At 38.9% G+C, this 24,099-nt stretch overlaps 2 protein-coding genes across 2 annotated transcripts; one reads left to right on the top strand and one right to left on the bottom strand.

Moving 5' to 3' along the window:
• The first annotated feature begins 1,563 nt into the window (after positions 1-1,563).
• Positions 1,564-5,891, top strand: LOC143725874 (uncharacterized). Its single transcript, XM_077218692.1, has 5 exons — positions 1,564-1,707; positions 2,420-2,821; positions 2,938-3,005; positions 3,166-4,036; positions 4,787-5,891. Exons 1-5 carry the CDS (start codon positions 1,564-1,566, stop codon positions 4,988-4,990), a joined length of 1,689 nt encoding a protein of 562 aa, XP_077074807.1. The 3' UTR covers positions 4,991-5,891.
• Positions 5,892-19,256: 13,365 nt separating this feature from the next.
• Positions 19,257-23,888, bottom strand: rnf146 (ring finger protein 146). Its single transcript, XM_077218740.1, has 2 exons — positions 23,676-23,888; positions 19,257-22,061 (listed from the first exon to the last, which is right to left on the bottom strand). Exon 2 carries the CDS (start codon positions 22,058-22,060, stop codon positions 20,954-20,956), a length of 1,107 nt encoding a protein of 368 aa, XP_077074855.1. The 5' UTR covers position 22,061; positions 23,676-23,888; the 3' UTR covers positions 19,257-20,953.
• Between the last annotated feature and the right edge of the window lie 211 nt (positions 23,889-24,099).

Raw genomic sequence — 24,099 nt, forward strand, 5'->3', positions numbered from 1 at the left:
AGCCCCGGGGCCCCCTCAGGACTACAGTTGTTTACCCCTGAGCTCCGGACAGAGGAAACATTTAAGATCCTATACGCAGGACTTTTACGTCACGCCGTGGGGCATGAGACTCCGGGGTCTTTTCCGCTGTTACATGCTGTTAGTGGAGGAGTTTTCAAAGAAGAGATGGTACTGAAACAAGAGTGATCTTGATTTATGAGACAAACCTGCATTTGAGCAACATACTCATATTCTGGAGCATCAGTTCATCACAAGCTCATGAGAGGGAATTACTGGAGGAACCAATAATTTTAACTGGTAAGGATTAAGAAAGCTTGTAGACGACAACGGAACAGAAACTTCCTCTTTTAAACCCTTTAAAGTATGAAATTATTAGTACTACTTGTAACCCCTTAAAAGCTTTGTAACTTTTCTGTGATCTTTCACTTGGGCTGACAATGTTTTACAACATTAAGAACCTTGCAGCCACAATGGTCACATTTTACACTTAAAGTATTTACATTACTGTATTTACATACGTAAGTGCATAAACTTGCTAATATGTAAATATTTTTTTGGAACTGTCTGTAAATACAGTATTAGTAGTATGACTATTGTGATCAGTTAGATTTACGTATAGTAAGTGTGCATGCATGTTGTAATATAAACCGGTACACACTTACTCTCTATGTCTTTTTAGTTTTATGACAAATAACTGCAAAGGGTATAAATATCCCTCAATGCCAACGTCATGTGGCGGTACATTCTGGCAATTTCGTGAGTTAAACTGGGTGTCATGTCCCTGATGGCAGAAAAGTCCATCCCTAAAACACTGCCCTAAATCAAAGCTGTGTTACAGAAAAACTCAGTGACGTTACCACGGAAAGGATGCAACTATTCTGAGCTCATCCAAGCGGGTAAAGGGTTCTGCACTTGCTTGGAACTTTGACCTCATCCCTATCCCGAAAGAAGTGGTGTTACTTCATAGTTAAAGATTTAAGCTGGATGTAAGGTGAAGGTTCCTATTTTGTAAGGGGCAACCAATTACCCTTTACTATTGTGCCCTTGATCAAGAGAGATCAGGTTACCCCAGGGAGACTGTCCATGTTATAATCCCTGAAGTCCCTTTAGGTAACTTGAGCATGTCTAATGACGTTTGTGTGTAAAGAAAGTGCTGACAATTTTGACAGTTAAGGGCTGGTTTGAAGGACAGGGAATGCATATAGAAATGAGTCAAAGTTTTAAAGCAGGTGTCCAGAGCAAATTGCTGGGATTTTGTTTCCTTTTATAAGTCTACTTGAATGCAACACAATCAGGAAGACTTCACTAATGTTTAGACTCATAACACCTTTGAACTGCAAAGCAATCCACAGTTGACACAGTAGAATTAATTTATTTACTTGAGATATTTAACTACTCCATTTACTTAAGATTACTCTAAATAATCAATAGGCTGTTTCTCAATGATGAATGTTTTTTTTTGTCTTCATAGAGGTATTGGTGGACTTGCCAATGTGGTCACTCCAGTGAGCTTTCAGGAATTGCAGGATAATATTCTGAGCACAGACAAACAAGCGCAAAAGAATGGCCGCATTGGAATTGCACTGTGGGCCGGAGCCCAGAAGTTGTGTGTGGGGTGGAGAGAGAGCTGACCTGCTTGATAGTTTTGACTCCGAGATGCAGGAATGGGAAGATCAGCTACAGGACATGCAGAGGAAGATTGAAGAGGTGAGAAAAACTTTCAAATGCAGCGACGCCAGTCAGTGTGACAGAATCCATCTCCATATCTAGAGAGAGAGAGAGAGAAACTCATTCTGATCCTTATTTAAAGATGTAAATAAACATAAAAACTATGATGCTCTGATTTGACTATAAACAATGCCAAAAGATCCAGTAGCACTGCAATCCTGCATTCAGTCCATGCAGTCCATGAAGTTGTTTATGTTATGATAGTGGCCACTAACAAGGATTGTGATTGGCTGAAAGGACCTTGACCTCCTGTTGCCAAAGTTGGCTGCATCTCTTGGGTATAATAATAGGTGCTTCACCCTCCATCTGGTCCATGACTTTCACTGATGTTAACAAGTTTATTAAACCCAAAGGGATAGGAGTAACAGACAACCCAAAAACATTTACACACACTCTCTCTCTCTCTCTCTCTCTCACACACACACACTAAAACCCACACAGGAAGTCAACACATTCATGTTGAAACAGGCCAAGTGAGTATGTTGTTATAGTAGATTGATTAACCTCCAAATAACCCTCTTCTTTTTCTCAGTGACCCCTTTCTGAAGAAACCTCATGCTGTTTTAAAAAAAAAAGATTGCATGTCTAGACATTATACCAGTAGTATTTGCTGACTTGTGCATTTGAAACATTTGCTTTCATGTAGGCAAAAACAAAAAAAAGGTTTCTGATATTATGATATGTATTTCAGTTGTACAACGAGGTCAAAGCACGAAGAGAAGCCAGCGAAAGCAGCACAAGCAATGTCACAAACAACAAAAGCCTAGACATTACTTTGCTTCCTGTCAATTCTCAGTATAGACACCAGACCAATGGTTATCATGAACCCCATGGTCACCCCAACAACAACCTCCCAATTCGTCAATGCAATGAAGTAAAAGGAGATCATTCAGTTATGCAAAGCCTTGGGTTTCACCACCCCAGTGATTACTATAATGGCTCCAACAATTACACACTTAATTCCCTGAGCAACGGCAGCCATTATCCTGCCAGTTGTCATGATCTTGAAAGGCAAGATGCCACCCTAGACATCCTCAATGGATATCTCCAACAGGGCCCGCATTTTGGAAATAATCTTGGAAATCCGAATGCAGTGAGTACCTCTCACACTATTTATCAATCTATCCTTCATCTAGACTCTTAAACCCCAAGGACTTGGTACCTTTGATATCCCTCTTATATCCCATATCTTCCTCTTTTTGCTATCAGAACCCCAAGGTATATCCAGTTACACCCAGTTATCAAGATAGCATGAAGAGTAGCCTGGTGACAAACAGGTAAAGCCTTTCCTATTTCAATTTATCAGAATGAATCCTATTGTTTGTCTTATCATCATGCATGTTTCTTGTTGGATGATTGACCAATTTTAAGTGTCCGCCCAATTCCCTTTTGTGACTACTTTTCATTGATTTTGGTTGATTTGTGTTTTCACTTTAGGACTGCCTCATGTGTAGTTCTGGATGAGTTTGAGGAGGCCGAGAACAACAAGAACAAGAAATCAAGTTGGGATGACTCCCAAGCCCGCCATGTTAGCTGGAAAGACCCAGTTTCATCAAACGAGCTTCCCCCTAAAAATTCAGCTTCCAAACTGGCAATCAGACAGAGAGATGCTTCTCCTGTAACCCCTCGTTCCACTTACCATGAATCATCACAACAACCTGACAGGAAGTGCCTCTTGCTTGACAGGAAATCTGGCAGCCCATCAGTGTTGCGTAAGTTTGGTGCCATGTTGCAGGAGAACGAGGGGAAAACCCTGATAGAGGATGGTCTTGTGACCACTGTTGTCTCCACTGAACCTCCGAGGCACACCAGCACTCCTATTTGCCAGAGCAAGTTTGACGCCAAGCGGGCATCCACACGTGCGCCCGTCCAGAAATGCCTTACAAACTGTGACGTACTGGTAACTGAACTGGAGTCCAGCCAGGAGCCTTGGGCAGCTGGTCCTTCTAGAAACCTCCTGAATGGAGACAGAGACAGTGGGAGGGGTGGTAGTGCTGTTGAACAGTATGGTCTGGCATATAACTTAAGCCCATCACAGTCTCACCTTAAATCGAAGTATCACAAGGCGCCTCCAGGGCCAAAAGCCCACAAAGCAGGCCTCCAGGGTGAGGACCTATTGTCTGACTACCAGATGGTGGAGAGGATTCTGGCAGCAGGAACTCAAAACTTCAGTAAGATACACACTGGGCTGGGTGTTGATAAGATGAGACAGGGAAATGACAACTTGGAACAACTTCTAGAAAGGATGGAAATTGAGAACAACAGAAGTCAGAGGGCCGCATTCACCCAGCAACTGGACACCAAGCAGGTGAAGAAGGTATTCAAATGTGATCTGCACACACACTAAATTACAATGCAGTATTCATCCTTGTCTGAGCGATGGTGCAATGGTAGTGCACATGCTCTCGGCCAGTGTTCCTCATTCCTGGGTCTGGAAAGCCACTTTCTTGAAGAGTTTAGTTCCAACTCTGCTCCAACACAATTGGGTAATTCCGGTTATTTTTAAATTAAATTCAGGTAAACCCAAACACCTAGATTACTTACTTCAGTCATGTTTAAATAAAGTTGAAACTAAACTCTGCAGTAAAGTTGTTCTCCAGGACCAGGAATGAGGAACCCTGCTCTGAGCTGTAGTCCTCCCGATCCCATTCTCCCCTCTCTCCCTTAAGGCCATTGCACACTGAGTCCGAAATCTTTGTGTTTTTTCGTATTCGTGATTCGGTGGCTCTGAATTGTCAAAACACCATTCAAACACCATTGCTTGCTGCGGATGCGAAAAACGCAGAAAATAGTTTTTTTTTATGACGGGTGAAAGTTTCGTAGACAGTGTGCAAGCATGATTGACATAACGTGAGGTCGAATTTTTTTTTTAACGTGCGACAATTTTGGATGCGAATTTCGGACTCAGTGTGCAATGGCCTTTACACTACTTTCTTTTCTGTTTCCTCTTACCTGCCAATTAAAGACAACATATTGGTACATACAATGCAAGAATATTCACCCAAGTATTGATCATTTATGCACAAAGATATTTACATTAAGACATTTTCCCCTAAAGGTCAACCACGAGTCATCTGCTGCCCACAGCTGTAGCAATTTTTCCCGTCCTGCTAGACCAGCCAATCAACGCCGTCCATCCAGGTGGGCAAAGCATACCCCCTCAAGCAAAATCGCCCACACATCCTGCCCATCAAGCCCTGGTCTTAAAACCAAACAGTTCTTGAATTCATATTCCCGGCACACAGAAACGGTGATCATGTGACCAGGATAGAACAACATTGAATGGACACATAAAAGGACAGTTTCACCAAAGGGAATAGACAAACCTTTGACCTTTTATAGAACATGATCTACTTTTTTTGTATATAACCACCACAACTTCAAAGTACCTTATCGCAGCCTGCTAGGATGGCCTATGATATTTTCATTAAATAACATCAAAAGGATACTGTTTTCATTCAACTCTACACTGTTTGAAGTGCTTTGGAAAGAAACTTGAGTGGAAATTCTCTGACCTGGTGAACTTCTGTGCCTATGAACCTTTCATTGCCTTTTTCTCTTCATTTCTTTCTGTCATTCTCATTACATTTTGTATTATTTTAAAAAAAATTTTCTATTTTCCTGAGTGCTTTGTGTACGGTTCAGTTCTTTGGGTGCCATGTAGGGCATTTTTTGTAACCATATAAGCATGTATGCAACACGCATAACATATTTAAGCATACATGGCAACATGGAGTTATTGAGCCTTATCTATTATGCATTATCTGTAAAGGCGTGCACAAATGTTTTGATGTTCTGTCAAAGTCCATTTTAGTGCTGCATTAGTGCTTCATAATATTAACATACAGAACTCGTAATGGGCCTATAATCTTTTTATAAGCCTTATTTGACTGTGTCAGACGTGGGCTGTAACTACGTGGTGCATGGCACCTTTCTGTGGGAACATGTCTGCATTCTCCAGCCTTGTAAAAAAAATCCTTTAAGTTCGACATCTGTGAAAAGTAAATGATATCTTTTGACCATATTATAATGAAGAAATGCTTAGGAGTGTTTATTTAATGTTGTGATATGATCCTTACAAAAACGTGATGCTTTTTGTCTTTTTTCTTTCTTTCTCTGTATAATAAACGCAAGTGCTTTGACGAGTCAGTGAAACGCTTGAACTTTAGACTCTGTACATTTCATTGTTTTTGTTTTTAGTGGCGATATTAGCACTAATATTCCTTTTCTGATCAGCGTGCTATTACATTCACTTGTGATCTGGCTAGCTGATTTTCTCCTGGAAGATAATAAAACAGGCAACTTATGGATCAACCGAGTCATCTAAGGACTTGGGAGTGGGTTCTTTTGACTTTTAGCCAGTAAGCAACCACATAGCAATGTGTTAACAACCACTCTGAGCACCCTAATAATTACATAGCAACAAACTTGCTACCACCAATAATATCCTAGTAGCATCTCAGCAACTTGTCCAAGGGCACATCAGAAATGTAAAAATCTAGTATGGCAACAGGGGGGTACATTTTTCTTCTTACATCACTCATTTTCCTAAAGAGCAAAACTACAGTATAAGACGCTTCATGCCAACATTAAAGCCCCCTCTTTAATTATCTCCTTGTTAAACAGTATTAACATTGCTCTTATCCTATGTTACTAAAATCCATTAGGAAGTGTCCTGTTCCTCATTCAGGGTCCTAATGTAGCCTACTCTTACTAAGCTTCGCTGTCTCTCTTTGAGCCCTGCTCTCCCAGTTACTCGACCCGCTGCTGAAATGTTGCACCTGTGCCTGAAATAGGAAGCGTGACGTTGTTTTGGTGCCAGAAATCTTAGACGTGTCGGTGCTAAGGGGGACGTGTGATGTCCAGGGGGCATCTCTTTCTTGTCTCACTCTGAATCTGTAAATGAGCAATAAAGGCTTCCCTTCATCATAACACCACCCTGGAAGCACAGAGCAGCTATAGATAGATGTTCACAACTTACATGTGAGGTCTTCTTAGCACGCCACAGGAACTTGTGATTATAGGACAGGAGCAACCTTAATTGCACATTTCTTGCTCATTTCAAACCAGCATCGTTCTGGTTACCAGCCCTGAACCTTAATCCCTTAACCACCACCTAAAACCTAATGTTTGTGTGAGTGGTGCTTTGCTTACCCAAACAAAACTCTTTGCCTGGATGTTTGTCAAGTGGTTGGAAACGTGTTTCTTCAGCTAGGGCATTGCTGAGTAGTTTCTGCAGACCAAAGAGCTAAATCTTTTATAAAGGGTAAGCTGTAAACTGAAGTAATAGCAATATAGTGATGCCTTAGCAAATGACTAAAGGAATGATAAAGGACGTGGCAAAGACTTCTCTGTGCAATTGGTGAATTACCAATGTCTAATCCTGGACAGCAGAACACAGACAACTTGGCTATATAACGTAAACGCTGATCTCAGATCATCTCGGCCAGTGTCACCTGCTGTTGTAGAAGTGTATGGGGAACCGCTTGAATGTGTAAGAGTTGCCCAGTAACACATCTGTGATGTCAGAGAGGAAAGACAACCAGTAAGGAGCTCTTCAGATGTCTTGCCATGTGTGTCCTGCTGCAGTACATTACATTAGAGAAACATATTACAAAGAGAAAGAGAGATATGCGATTATGCAAGTTAATGATTAGATGCAATAGTGGCCCAAAATTTACAAAAAATGCACAAGTTAGCAAATCAAATGCTTCTAACTATGCAAGTTTGATTTTTACATGATGATGCATCCTGAAGTGCAAATCATAATACAAGTAGTCAAGTACTACATTGTGCATTATCACTTTTTATCAAAAGGGGTGTTATAGAGGGCACATGCATCCATTAAACCATTCTCCAAACCGCTTTCTCTATTTTTATGATGGAGCAACAGTTTGAAGAGAATTTTACAAACTCCTTTGCAACTCCTTACCTCCACTCAATTCGAGTCAAATCAGACATTACATGGTAACTCTATAACCCCCTTGAGAATACCGAGATTCGTAACCAACACAGTAACACAAGAATGCATACTAAGTATGTACCACAGAAAACATGCACATGCAGTGCCTTGGCCAAACATTTGCATGTTGGGAAACACTTCAAAAAAGCCTGCACACTCTTTACACTGGTTACGTATTAAGTTTCGTATCAATTATATTGAAGTATAATTATTGCTACTGACCTAAGTCCCTAAAAGGTTTAGCTCCTGTGTATTTAACTAACCTTCTATCACGCTCTCTAAGGTAAAACAACTCCGGGCTTTTTGTTGTACCTATCTAAGTCCACTAAAGGAGGGAGAGCGTTTTCATATTTGGCTCCTAAACTCTGGAATAACCTTCCTGATAATGTTCGAGGCTCAGACTCACTCGCAGTTTAAATCTAGATTAAAGACACATCTCTTTAACCAAGCATTCACATAATGCATCTCATAACCTTGTACTCCAGTTATATAAGCTTGAAATGTTATGAACAGCAGCTACACTAATTATTCTCCATTTGCTTTTCTGTTTTATCTCGGGATGCCCCTCCAGAGGTAACTAGAGATGACTTCAGCTCCAGTTTGGATCCAGCCTCTTATGAAGACTTCTGATGCCCAACACATGTGAAGGGATGATTTCAACTACTGCAAGGACTTCAGATGACACAGACTCTGAATCAACATGCACCAATGCAAAATTTTCTTTATACTGCAATCATTATGTTCACTACTTGGAATAATGACTTCAGTGAGCTCATTGTTTTTGCCTTAAATTAATACATGAAATTAGCTAACAACGTGATTTACATTTCTGAAATCCATTACTTGGACACAGTCACCTCTGATTAAAGATCACTCCAAATTGTAATGTAGACATGCATTTTCTGTGAAGCTGTATTGTGAAAAGCGAAAGACAAATAAATGTGAATTGAATAGGCATTGAGAAAGGTCACATGATGAGACCAAAACATTTGCCACTTTTTCATTAAAGCAATGTTTTTTTTTTTTCATGGAATTGGTGGTTCCCCTTCATTGTTATTAGAGTGTGCTAGCTTTTTGAAGTGTTTGCCTAATTTGTGTTTTTGGTCTACGCACCTCATTTGGACAATTTTAGGTGCAGTGAGCTTCTTTATTTACATGCTTGCATAGAGAATATTTGTTGTCTTGAAATAAGGATCCTTTAAAATGAGACGGTTTTCGCTGGCGCATGATGACGTGGCGGCCTCACTGGACGCAGCCTTCCTGCAGAAGCACACTTACTATTCTTGCATTACTCTGGTGAGGTATTTTAATAACATGACCATATAAGAAGACAGTTTATGCTAATGTACGCTAATGCGCTCCTTGTGGCAACAGTGACAATTAAAATATATGTTTCATATCAATATTATTTCTCAAGAATAAACACCCCCTATTTCTCTCACATTTTTAAACGATCACCAGCTGGAGTGCCCTCGAGAGCCACCAGAGGGTGCTCCACATTAGACTATGATCACTTCCTCACAAACTACATTTCCCATACTCACTGCCCGGATTCATTAGCACTCATTTCATTCATCTGTGTCTTATCACCTTGTTTCTCTCACACCATAAATACCTGGTTTTCACATTCACTCAGCGCGAAGTATTGCTTTCCCAGTCAATTATTCTGAGCGTTTGTACCCTGTGTTTGCTTATCCGTTACGACTTTATCTGGACCTTACCTCTCGTTGTCTGCTGCCTGCCTGCCTTACTCTCTGCCTGGACTCTGTACTCTGATTGTTTCGCCGCCTGCCCCGACCCTTTGCCTGTTCTTGGACTCTGATTGTGTGTATTCTGCTCCGCTTATATCGCTGGTATTCGACCCTTGCCTGTCTGACCCTGTTATTTAATAAAGCCTGCAAATGGATCTCTCCTCGTCCGCTGCATCATTACAGAATACTTCCCCACTACAAGGATCCAGCGGCTTTCCCTGTGGATATCGGCCAGGTTTGGACAATGCACGAATGTTATTAACCCTTGAGCAGGGCTCTCGATCCCTCGAGGATTATATCCAAGAGTAATTAGATCTTGCTTACTCTTCTGATATGCCGGACTGTGTGCTCATAGATTTCTTTTGTGAGGGCTTTAATCAGACGCTCAGATCACGTTTAATCCGTGAGGGTCCCCGTTCATCTCTCAGTCAGTTTATGGACTATGCCTTGTTGACTGTTAGTTCAGCGTTCACCGTGGGGGTTGCGGAGGAATGCACCATTACTTCCGTGCCTATAATAGCAGATCGTCCTGAGCCATAGGCGCCGATACCGTGGGTGCTCCGGGGCTCGAGCACCCACGGAAAATACCGAGCACCCATGTGTGTGCCAGACTGCCAGTAGGCTACATTCATTTAAAATTAAACATTGCAGTTGGTGCTATGTGAAGCGTCTGTCATACTGTGATTGGTTATGTCGCTGTCAGTCGCCTGCTCCATATCCTATCCACCAATCACAGCGTTTCTCGGATGAAAACGCCTCTGATCGCGGTTACGTGTCAGTTAAACTTTTGATCTCCAATCCTGTCTGTATTTGTGAGAAGTGGCGCTGTCCTGAGCTATGGTCCTGAGTTGAAAGATAGCCTACTTTACGGCTTTATTATCAAGTAAATGGGTGTGTGCGTTCGTGTCGGCGGCTGTCCATTTCCTAAAAGGGGTCGCACACCGGACGAGCAGCGCCGCGTAGTGCCATGTCTTTGAAAATTTGAACAAATTCTTCTCTATGAGCCACCAGAGGGTGCTCCACAATAGACTATGATCACTTCCTCACAAACTACATTTCCCATACTCACTGCCCGGATTCATCAGCACTCATTTCATTCATCTGTGTCTTATCACCTTGTTTCTCTCACACCATAAATACCTGGTTTTCACATTCACTAAGCGCGAAGTATTGCTTTCCCAGTGAATTATTCTGAGCGTTGTACCCTGTGTTTGCTTACCTGTTACGACTTTATCTGGACCTTACCTCTCGTTGTCTGCTGCCTGCCTGCCTTACTCTCTGCCTGGACTCTGTACTCTGATTGTTTCGCCGCCTGCCCCGACCCTTTGCCTGTTCTTGGACTCTGATTGTGTGTATTCTGCTCTGCTTATATCGCTGGTATTCAACCCTTGCCTGTCTGACCCTGTTATTTCATAAAGCCTGCAAAAGGATCTCTCCTCGTCCGCTGCATCATTACACATATTACTCTGAAATGAAAAGCATTTTCATTAACCCCAAAATCAATAATAATTTAGTCCAGTGTTAAATATTGTGAAATAACTATTACATAACAAAACCCATAGACCGAATGTCCCTCAGTGACGACAGTAAGTGCACAGCAGAGAACCAAAAACTCCCTGAGCCAATAATTTTCCACATTCATTCCTCAGATTACTGACCTGACACTTTTACTGCAGTAATGCCAGCTAGGAAACTCTTGAGATAACTGAGGGAAATAAATACCTGCATGGGATAAAGCAGTCATATAATTACAATTAGTTAAACAGTTGTAGATTCAAGGGTTAGTTCACCCAAAAATCAGAAAAGTAATAAAGATATCATAAAAGATTTTAACCTCAATTTTATAAAGGTTACGACGTGAGTGCTTTGTTTGTGCAAAAAACAAACAAACAAACATAATTAACTACTTTATTTATAAAATATATTAATTTCCAACGTGCGTTCAAGAAATGCAAAGACAATAAAATGTTATACATTTTCTAAGAATGCTGGAAAAGAAATCATAGTTTCCACAAAAATATGAAGCTGCACAATGTTTTCAACATGGATGTTTCCTGAGCAGCAAATCATCATGATTTCTGAAGGATCATGTGACACTGAAGACTGGAGCAATGATGCTGAAAATTCAGCTTTGATCAGGAATACATTACATTTTACTATATATTTAAATAAAAATATTTGGTTACATTTTATTTTAAGGTGTCATTGTTACAGTGTATTTATATATTTAAGTACTGAGTAATATTAATTAACTACTTACTATAGGGTTAGGGTAGGATTAGGATTTGGTTGAGGGTTAGTTCCATGTAATTATGCATAATTTACTATTATTACTATGGTAAGTACATGTAACATATGTAACAAGACACTGTAAAATAAAGTGTTACCAAATATTTTAAAATTTTAAAATTGTAATAATTGTATTTACATTTCACAATATTCTTGTATTTTTGATGAAATAAATGCAGCCTTGATGAGCAGGAGAGACTTCTTTAAAAAACGAAGAGAATCTTATCGACCTCCAACTTTTGAACGGTAGTGTACAGTAGTGTACAACATGAAAACACAATTTTTCTTTACATAACTTGGTCTGAAATGAGTTTCTGTGGTAACTGACATGCTGTGTATCGAGCTCAGCATGCTGTCTAGTCATGTGATCTCAGCTTTAGAAGGTAAACAAGGGCAGCATGGCATTGCACATAAAAACACAGCTCGGCCTTGAATGTTAAGAGAGACAGCTGTCAGTTAAAAAAACCCTCTCCAAGTCCAATGACATACATTCTAGAGCTAGACACTTCCATTTAGCGCTAGCTATATTGCAGACAGGCTAAAAGAGGTCGCTAATGGCTCGGTTATATCCAGAGAACTGTCTTCACAACAGATATAGCTCAGTCCTGTGTACAATACAGACCTGACAGTCAGTCCTGATGGTCTGTGCTGACAACTGGATTATTGGAAAAACATGCTCTGAAAGGTTTAGAGATGGGCAACTTTGGTCCTGGAGGGTCACTGTCCTGCAGAGTTTAGCTCCAACCCCGATAAAAACTCTATATGATGTGTTTGTGCATCTCAAAATGACCAAATCTTAAACAACTGTTAAATAATTGCATAAATTAGGTCCTTTTGTAATACTAAATATGGGATTGTATTATATTTATATATATATTAGTCCTATATATGTATATGTGTGTGTATGTATGTATAATATACACTGCCGTTCAAAAGTTTGGGGTCGGTATTTTTAATGTTTTTAAAAGCAGTCACTTCTGATCACCAAGGCTGCATTTATTTTATTAAAAATACAACAAAAAACAGTAATATTGTGAAATAGTATTACAATTTAAAATAACTGTTTTCGATTTTAATATATTTTAAAATATAATTTATTCCTGTGATCAAAGCTGAATTTTCAGTATCATTACTCCAGTCTTCAGTGTCACATGATCCTTCAGAAATCATTCTAATATGATGATTTGATGCTCAAGAAACATTTATGATTATTATCAATGTTGAAAACATTTTTTTTTAGGATTCTTTGATGAACAGAAAGTTAAAAACAACAGTATTTATTTGAAATAGAATCTTCTATTTCTAATAGAATCTAAAGTTCTATAGAGTGTAAAGCAGTCCTGACTCGTTTGCACGGGCCGGCGCTTGAGACAGTGAAGAATAGAGCAGCTCAAGAGGGCGAGAAAATCACACTCTCAGTCAGTCTGATACGTGGGAATGTGAACTCCACCAACAGCTGCTGTCAGAGAGAAGATTATCACCCGATCTCTATACCGTCCCTCAGACCAGCGCAATATCAGCAACAGCAACCAGAAGCTCCTTACAGCAGCAAACTGACTGAATGACTCATTCACATTTTTGCTTAACCCTCTTGTGCTCTTCTTGTGAAAAGTTTTCACTAGATGTAATGAATTTCCAATGTGCTCATTTTGAACGCGAGGAGCTCAAGTGTGACTATTTTTTCAGCACCATTTAATCTTTTCGAATCGTGTCCATGATTTTTATATGTAGACATTTATTTTCATTATGGTACACTATCCGCTAAAGCTTTGAAGTATAACACCCTTGTTATAAATATATATATATATATATATATATATATATATACACACGCACAGATATATATACACAGATATATATATACAGATTATTAGATAGATAGATAGATAGATAGATAGATAGATAGATAGATAGATAGATAGATAGATAGATAGATAGAATTATTGGCACCCTTGGTAAATATGATCCAATAAGGTTGTGAAAATAAATCTGCATTATTTATACTTCCAGAAAAAAATCTAAAGATACACGTTCTCTAATACACGGCCACAATTATTGTTAACCCTGGAAATTCTTATGAGTTCAATATCTCATATCTTCAAATGTACATTTTTTAGCACACCAGGTGACTAGGAACATTAAATTGTCCAGCCATGACTTTTTGTTTCAAAGGAGTCACGGCTGGACACAAAGGTCAAATTCCCTTAATGTGTGAAACCAAAGAATATAGTTCTGATGTGCAGCAAAAGACTGTTAAAAATTGGCTGTAAGAAAATAGCTAAAATAGCACCATTAGGGTAATAATTAAGAAGTTCCTATCAATAGAAAATGTTGTGAATCTACATGAAAGTATGTGTGTCTATATCGTCCTAATGCACAGCAAGGAGGAATGTTTGAGTGGCCAAAGACTCTCCAAGGATCTCAGATGGAGAATCGCAGAAAATAGTTGTGTTGGGGTCAGAAAAAATTATATATATATATATATATATATATATATATATATATATATATATATATATATATATATATATATACTAGTGTTGGGCAGTAGCGTCGCTACAAGTAGTGACGCTAGTAGTTTGACTACATTTCTCAGTAGCGTGGTGGTAGCGTCGCTGTTTTCTGAATCAAATAGCTTTTCAGTAGCGAAGCTCTTTTTTTATCAAGTAGTGCGGTAGCGTCCACAAAAGCTAACGTTACATTTTCCCAAGCATTTCTAAAGCTCAAGCTCAAATCGGAAATACAACTGCTATCACTGATGCTGGATCAGTTAGTGACGGTGACTTCTTCTTGTTTTACGGTGGTTGGCAACCATAGGGCCATATGATTTCATTAAGTTACCGCAATACGGAAAACATGTACTGAATTGCGATATCCATGCAAAAACAAAATTTAGGCTACTGTATAACGCGAAATTTCACGGAATTTGTCAGATCTTGGATGAAAAGAAGGTAAGTAGCCTAAACTCAAATAAAATCGCGATATAGACTAGTGTCTGTGAATATTAAACCGCTTAAAGACTATTTAAAAAGGAATCATGCATGTTCTGCGTGTCTCTGTGAATGAATGGCTCAGACGCGCGGATTCATTTACCTCACACTGAAGCACCCATGACGCTTGCGATGTTTTCAGTAATGGATCGATGAACTTCATCTACACAGCCGCTCTGAGAGTCACTTTAGCAGCATTTTAGCTCGATTCGAGAAAAACTATCGTCATATCAAAAAAACAAAATAAAACAGAGACTCAAAGGTCTAGCTGTGGCAACCTGTCAAAATAAAAGGTTGGTTTTAACCTTTGAAGAAAGTTTTGCTTAAATCATTAGGCCTACATTTTAAATAATTGGTCATTACAATTTAAACCATTAAAAAAACTATTTTATAGAGCCCTTAAAATGTAAGTTATTTAAAAATAATAAATTATTGTTAAATTATATACGTTTCATGATTTCAATTAATTACACGTTTACAATGTTATTTAACCATTGAAATGGGAGTACAGAAAAATGAAAACAAAATAAAAACTGAATTTGGAATGTGGGAAAAAATAAAACGCATTTCATAGGGCCCTACAAACCAGCTTTTTGGTGCATTGCCATCAACTTCTCCGTATGGTGTGACATCACGTACCAGTATCAATCCTTGGGCTGACACGTGAGAAATGGAAAAAGATGCACACACTCTTGACACCTGGTTTTGTTATAGTTTTATATAGTTATATGGTTTTATATAGTTATGTTGTTTTTTTTGGCCAAATTGGTTTGGAACAGTTGTTGAATAAACAATTGAACTGACAAATTATGCCTGCCTATATGTTTGATTGACAATTTTATTGATCACTGAGATACATTCTCTAAGTAGCTTGCCCATATATATAAATATATATACACACACACACACACACACACACACACACACACACACACACACACACACACACACACACACACACACACATATAAAAGTATCATAAATGAATAAATATACTGTACTGCTGGATCTTATTATTGTGGGCCTATTTTTCTGCCGGAGGTTGTATCTTGTTCAGATACATGGCATCATGGATTCTATCAAAAAATCTAAACTTGACAGCCTCAGCTAGAAATCTTATAATGGGCCGTGGTTGGATCTTCCGTCAGGACAATGATCCAAAACAAACATCACAATCAACACAAAAATGGGTCACTGATCACAAAATTAAGGTTCTTCCATGACGATCCCAGTCCCATGACCTGAACCCTATAGAAAACTGAAGAGGAGAATGTATCAACATGAACTTGTGTGGTTGTCAATTTAACAGATTCAATAAGCTGACAAAATGTACAAATCGAGTTTATGCCCCAGAAGCCTATAATCCCTCTAAAAAGCATAAATCAGTTTTTGGTTGAACTATTTATGCCATTTCCCTGACAAAAACACATTGGCGGTTTAAGCACAATCATGTAAAATTATTCACACTTACATGTGCAACAAAAGCTGATAACTCTTAAAAATCAGCTCGTTATAAAACACAAGAAATCACATGACTGTTTTTCGAAACCAGCCCGACACAACAACATTTACTCAACTAAATGTGTAAGTTTAGGGAGAAATTACCTGTTTGTCCAAACAATACCAGTCAGGAGAACTGTTGGGGAAACCTGTTTGAAAACGATGATTATTATTCTATTTAGTCACGCTAGTGGCACATAAATTGCACTAATTTAAGGTAATTATTTCACCCAGTGAAAGAACTTCAGGCAACTAAACACCACTGAGTAAGATGTGGTTTACAGTGGGGATACAGCCATTCAAATCAACATATTTAAACTCTAGCATACAGGCAGCCTTATTCCCAGTATATCGTGCCTTTAAAATCGTTGACTGGTTAAAAAGCCGACTGTGATCTGATCCCAGGGAATGACCCATGCATACTTGCCGGCGCCGTGACTAGAGCACAGCAGAAAATGAGCTGAGATGTCATCAGCGGAGTGAGGTGTCATATGAAAGTTATTAATGATTACAGACATTACAGAATGAGATCATCTCAGATGCAGTGCCAACATGTTGGCCACATACCGTCAGCCAGAGACACGACATTGTCCTTAAATACACACTCACATGCACAGTAAAAACATGTTCGATTCCCAGAGAAAGAACATATAGACCTAAGCATGTCCTGGAATATCAAGTTGGCAAGTTTGGTTGAAGCTAGGAAGGTGAACAGCGACTATACAAACATTCCCATTGCTATTCCAGGAGCGAGATGCTACTGCAGATCTGTCAATCCATCCCGCCTGTAGTGGAGGGATAGAGATGCAATGACGGATGTCTGTCTGGCGGACAAGAGGAAGGGTGTGCCATTAGGGTCATTGCAGACTGAGTTTAACGAGTTTACTGGAGTGCCACAGGGGTCTGTCCTGGGAGATGCTCAGTTTCATGAACCTCAGACTCCACACTGTCTGAAGACGAGCATAAACCCCTCACTATGACACTGATCACTATATCCGTCACTATATCGGTCACAATCGCACTCATCCTTATACTGTACAGACAGTCATGCACACACAAATAGCATGATGTCCTATTGCATCAGTTACACAAATTTGAACTGGTTTGTTTAAAGACTTTGTTGGTGGTTTTTAGTCCATGTCTTTTAGCTTTGAGGATAATCTATTGTATATGGTAGTGTGCATTTAAAGAACACATGAAATCGCTTGACACTGAAAACAAGACAGACGAATTTCTATGTTAAATGGATATAAGAGAACCGCGAAGCAAACAAATGTGGTCTAAAAGCACCAACAATCACGTCACTTTAAAAGTACACTATGAGATTTTACTAGATGCACACTTAGACAGGACTTAGAATAAGCCAGGATTAGGTCTTAGTTCAATCAGGAGATTTAATTAGCTTTTATAAATGTGCCTTAAAAAAATCATTATTTGTGTTCATCCTGAAACAAAACAAAAAAAAGTTAAACATGCATTTTAGTCCTAGTCCTAACTAGGCTCAAACGTTGTCTGTAAAACGAGCAATACCTTTTAGGATAATAGTATATAACAAAGAAATTGTAACTCATGTTGCAATCAGGGTTATCTAAACTTTGTTGAGTTGGGGAATTCAGCCTTAAACTTGTGATCTGCTGTACACAGAAACCCATGTATGATAAAAGTCAAAGACTGCATCCGAAATCACATAATTTCCTACTATATAGGTGGTGAAAAACAGTATGTGACAAAATAAGTATGTCTGAATTCACAGTAGCCTACTCATAAAAGTTTAGGCAAAATGTACCCTGACGACTTCTTCCAGAAGAGATTCTGTGTGCATACAATGGACACTTTACCATCCCATGAGGCCACAGGAGAGGATTTATGAATGGCAGTGAAGCGACGTAATTGACGCTGGTAGGTCACATGATAATGACAACATGGCGAATGTGGCACGTCCAGATTACATTCATACTACATAAAACATACCTTTTTTAGCGGTCTTTACGTAATTACCTATTCAAAATAAGTATAATTAAGAGAGTGTGCGATTTCAGACGCAGCCAAAGTGTGTAGACATCAGCATAACTAAAGGTTAATATTAATAATAATAATTGCAAACATATTAAATTCAAGCCAGATGACTTTATGAATAGTACTTCTACAAGTTCTTCTTAAAGTACTTTTTTTTGCGGGAGACTTATTTTACACATAAGAGTACATGGAAGTTTATGGCCATTTATTATTATTCCAATACTGTATCTTAAGATGCAAGTCTTACAGTACTGGAATAATAATAAAACTTGAGTTTTAAAGTCTTTGTTTCCATCTTACCCAGATTGTTGATCGCCTCAAGCTAATTCCAGTATCATCTGCTTATTGCACAGAAAAATGGGAAGAGCTTTCTCAAACATCTCAACTGTAATCAGCTGGCTTTATACAATTTCTAGAAGTCTGGGTGCACCAGATTTAAATCGGTTCAGCTGCAAAAAATAAGTCATTAAGAAGTCAGTGAGCACTTTTCAGGAAGATCTACTAAGAACTTTAAGGCCTGGTTTCACAGACAGGGTTTAGATTAAGCCAGATTAGGCCTTAGTTAAATGAGTGTTTTTAAGTGGCTTTTATAAAAGTGCCTTAGAAAAATAAAATGCTACTGGTGTGCATCTCGAGACAAAAAAATGCCACTGACATATTTTAAGATATATCAGTGCAATTTCCTTTAAGGTAAACCAGCTCAAACATGCATTTTAGTCTGGGACTAGCTTAAGCCTTGTCTGTGAAAACGGGAGCAAGGATTTTAATAAGGCCTCTAGTTTAAACCTTATTAGCAAAAACAGGCTCAGAAGATGAGATTCACATTTGTAAATCTGTTCTTACACCTGCCGTTGTAATGAATTTTAAAGTCTTGAAGAGTAGAAAGTCTTGCTGCTGATTTTTTAAATTTTGTATTGGTGGCTAATTCTGGTTTCAACATGTTTGGATTACAAATATAGAATAACTCTTTAGAGTAAAGTAAACCTTCTTATATTGAGAAATACATCAGGACAGTTTCAGGACAGTTAACAGACAACACTTTATTTCTCAGATAAATCTTGTAACAAAACAACACGTTTAAAACAGAAATACATCAAAAAGAAGTTATTCTCGATTTTAGTTTTCATTTAATTTTGCTGACAACAAAGAACCTGAACAAATGGAGATGAGAATTAGCAGGGTTGAAAAATAACGGATTCAAATTTCAAAAAACTTCAAATCGGACACCAATGCTGGAAAACCACTCGCTCACACAGTCTGAGGACTACTTATAAACTACGACTTATGACATCTGATAAAACTCGCCTTTCCCAGAGTTCAAAGCGCCGTAGTCCAGGGCTCCATCCTCACTCACAGCTACACATGCAAATCAATGAAACAGATAAAGCACACAAGATGAGACAAGGATAAAGACGAGTTGCGTAAAAATAAAAGCAAATGCACACACACGCAATTAAAGATTTTTAAACCTCACATTATGAAACACTAGAAGTAGTAAATGTATGCTGACTGAAGGTTTTCTAATCTAGAGCTTAAAGAGGAATCCTCGGCAAAACTACAATAAATTCTCATTAGTTTCTGCATTTGAAATTATGCTGGTATTGCATCTAATGCTTGTCATTTCACCAAAAAATCAAAACATTCCTAACACTTGTTGAAGATTTAGAAGGATCTGTACCAGGTGGTTTCCATGAAAATGCTGATAGCAAAATAAATAATTTGATCTACAGCATGACTGTCATATTCAAAACAGTAAAGATCCAACCTGTACAGGTTTCCAACCAAAAGATGCAATTTTATTTTTCATTGCTAAAACAGTGCAAGTAGTTCCAGTTATTTTCTGATGGCAGAATGCTAAGGGTAAAATCTGATATGGCAAATTTATGATAAAAATAAACTTACATTACACCACAGAACATTATTTTATTACTGTACGACTCTATAACCACTGGATAATGGTGTTGATCCATGCTAGATGTCATGAAATCTCGTGATTAGAAAATGGGTGAATCTCACAAAACTTGTCAAGAACATATCGGGTCATATTTCACCCCAAAATCAAAAGAAAAAATAAATAAAAGATTAGTTATTTCACTGTTCACACATAATGAATGAATGCTGTGTTTAGGATTACTAACATATTTTTGCACTGTGAAATTATTCAAAATTAAGCACATTTTCTTCTGAAATTCTCATTACTGTAATGCATATATATATAATGTATTGAGAATTTAGGTTCAAATATACTTACAAAAACTGTTCTGAAAACGCAAAAATCTTAATGATCATAAAAAAAGCTTAAAATAGCCTTGTGATAAATATAATTCTGCACTTTTTTTCTTTTCATTTAAGGGTGAAAATTGGTTTTACCTTCACAGTTGTATTGTGAATAGTCTTTTTTTTGTTTTTGTTAAATGAATGACAAAGTAAAACAAATGGTTGGACCGATTCATAATAATTCTATGGTTAAAAGCAAGTTTTATTCTAGTTTTGCCTGTAATTTCCATTAAAGAGTACAGCCCTGGTACAGGCCTCTAAAAGACTGATAGAGAAAGACAAGCACTATTCTTACACCAAACCACCCCCCCCCCCAGCCTCCACCCTTATCCAAGTCTCTGTGATTGAATATTTCGCTCATTTTTTTTGCGTTTCAGAGATTGGTTTGAAATACCCAGCAGTTGTGGTAGTTGGGTAGGAGTTCTGTAGTTGTGCTGAGGTCAGACCTTAGTAACAGTGCACTGACCGTCGGGACAGCCAGACCTATCGCCGCTACTCGCAGGCCCGCCACCAGGGGGCGGTCTGTTCAACTGCTGCAGTCTATGCCTAATACCCTGAGAGCCCTCCGTTTGCTCGTCTTCACTTTCCTCCCGAACCTGCTCACCTTCATCCTCACTCGAGCCAGACTCGGACTCGTACCCCGAGGCGTCCGGAGCGGCCGAATCCACTTCATTCTCTGCGTCTTCCTCTTCAGGCTCGGCAGGGTTCATATTGAGTTGGCCGAGAGCGTGTACGAGCGGAATGACGCTTGAGGAAGCAGGGCTGGTCAGGTGACCTCCTAAGACAGTCGGTGGCCTTACGGGAGCCGGAGCAAAGACTCCTTGAGGACGTCCTGCGCTGATCCCAGTGTCCGCTCCATCCGCAGAGCTCTCTCGCTCTGCTGTGGCTCCATCCACACTCGCGTGTAAATCCGCAACGGCAGGCGCTGCAATGGGAACAGTTCCCGCGGTTACATTAGGATCCGGATCGAGTCTTAGCCCGGCTACGCCTTTTTTAGGGATGTCCATCACATCTCTCTTCATCCTCCGCCTACGCCCGTGTTCGTTCCTCCTGTACTGCACCATGTTCTCCAGATCCGCCACGTAGAGGAATCCGGCGATTAGCATCTCGGCGCTCTTTTTGCCCTTGTTGAAAGCATCCTCTAGCTCTCGGCTAGTCCTCTCGTCATACTGCCACCATCCGTTACGCCCCTCGTAGTACCACGCGTGCCCACCGGTCCCCGCGCCGCGTCCACCCGTCGCCGAAGCCTTCAGCTCATCGGGCGAGAGCAAAGTGGGACGCTCAAGGAAATCCTCAGGCACTTCTTGTCTGCAAAGTGCGCAGCGTTTGCTGTGCCACGAAGCTCCTTTGACGCAGAGGAAGCAGAAAACATGGCGGCAGGGCAGGCGTACGGGGTGGACGCAGCTCTGAAGGCAGATTGCGCACTCTGGGACGGGCAGGGAAGGAGACGACGGTGACGGGCTTCCCTCAGTCACAGACTCCCCACTCACCTTCTTCCCCGAAGTCAGGGAGTCCATGGAAAGATTAACCTCGCCGCAACTAGCCATACTGTGAAGAAAACAAAAATGCAATCAATTCACACGCAGATCAGGGAGAAATGTGCTGCCTACGCAAGATAATGTCAGCCGTATGTACGTAGATGTTACAAACAAGGCACTGTTTACCAAGCTATGTTGCCCAAGTTGACAAAAGTCACGAGTAAACTGAGGCTTGTCTGAGATCTTTGTTCATTGTGGCTCTGTATAATTAAAGCTTTTGCAATTCTACTCTCTCATCTGATAAGTATTACTCCACTTTTATAAGAAAAAGATCACCATTCATGTAATATCTGTACATTTTAAAAAAACACATCAAGTGAAAAGAACTGTTAATATCTGGAAACACAACGAATGAGAGGAACGACTACACTTTAATGCTTTCTTGAAAATATTTCTACTGACTCTAACATAACCGTTTGGCTTGAATCTTGATAAGACTACCCGTGTAACATGCTCATAATAGCAACCGGCCCAAATCTGAAGCTGAAATGATCTAAATATATCATGACCCAAATCCTTTACAGGGAAACCATTTACGGGACATTTTATGATGCTAACTAGCGGAATATACTAGAATATCAGACATTCAATTTGGTTAGGTTTATAAATCAGGTAACAGCTAGAATGCAAATGGCACAAACGAATGATAAGTAACAAAATATAATGTTTATATGCAAACATTCACAATTAATATCAGCTATAAATAATCAGTTGCATGTGTAGGCTATAGCCTATTTGTTAACAAAAGTTACAATAACATGTCGACTAGGCTGACTAGATGTATAAAACTACTATTAATAATGGAAATAATCATTTCAAAATTCAATATAAATATTTAAAATTTTAAATCAATTTATTTAAATCAGTAAAATGTTACATTTACTAACAAAAGCTAAAAATGATTGGGAAAAACTAGTAATAGTATTAGTAAAATAATTAGTATATTATTTATAAGAAAACATCTAAATAAATGTCAGCAATAAAGAATCAGTTACATGTAACGTTATATGCGTATTAACAAAAGTTACAATAAAATGTCAGCAAGGCACAAAACATTAAAAAACACAAAACATTAAAAATAAATATCATTAAACCGTAAAATGTTACATACAGTATATTAACAGAAGCTAAAAAATGCAAGATAGATTGAAACAATTATATCTATAAAACAATATTAATATACAAATATGTATATTCTAATAAAAAAATCAACTGGGTTAAAATGCGTTTGACTGTGATCATTGTTTTTTTAAATTGCATCACAGGTCCAAATCCCTCAACCACGAAACAGAAATCTATACATTTAGCGATTATACTAACAAATGATCTCACTCCATATACTTAATGAAAGATTTCTGAGGCTTTGATTGTGCTGATGTTGAGATCAGATCATTGATGGATCAGATTGAGGCCTGTTCACAAGACAACACCCCTGACCAAAACACAGTAACAACAGCCTTATTTCATATCAAACCACAATACCTGAACCCTTAACAATGATCAAATTATAAGCTACAAATATGTAAAATGACAAATCTTCGTCATCGGTTGCGTTGCTTGAATATGAGTTTCGATTTTTGCTGATTTTGCTGCGTGTTGTCTAAATTTCTTTCAGATAACTCACCTGACAAAATATCCGAAATGTCGCCTCTTTCTTTCAGCGATGATCAGATTTGGCTCATCTGCTAGTCAACGGATGACCGATCATTGTACGTTTATTGACGTAAATTGATCGGTAACGCTAGAATTCGCTCGACGCAGATGAACACAATAATGTTTTCACGGCTGCTCTGTGATAACAAGAGCACGGATGTGTGTTCGTGCGCATCCGCTCTGCGCAAAATTAGCGCAGAACTTTCAAAAATACGACTCTCATACCACGAAATACAGTGTTATCGTGTTTTAGTAGTTTAAATCGATGAGAAAGATTATATGAACGTGAACGCATCCGTATCATCCTGAGACCCAGCATAAAAGGTTTTGCCAGTTAAGCATTTTTACATAATTATAGTATTTGGTACCAATAACTCGTACTAAAGTATTTATCG

The sequence above is a fragment of the Siphateles boraxobius genome, unplaced genomic scaffold (assembly GCF_051911475.1).
Source record: "Siphateles boraxobius isolate OS27281-9 unplaced genomic scaffold, OSU_SipBor_1 77, whole genome shotgun sequence".
In the NCBI taxonomy this organism is placed as follows: domain Eukaryota; kingdom Metazoa; phylum Chordata; class Actinopteri; order Cypriniformes; family Leuciscidae; genus Siphateles; species Siphateles boraxobius.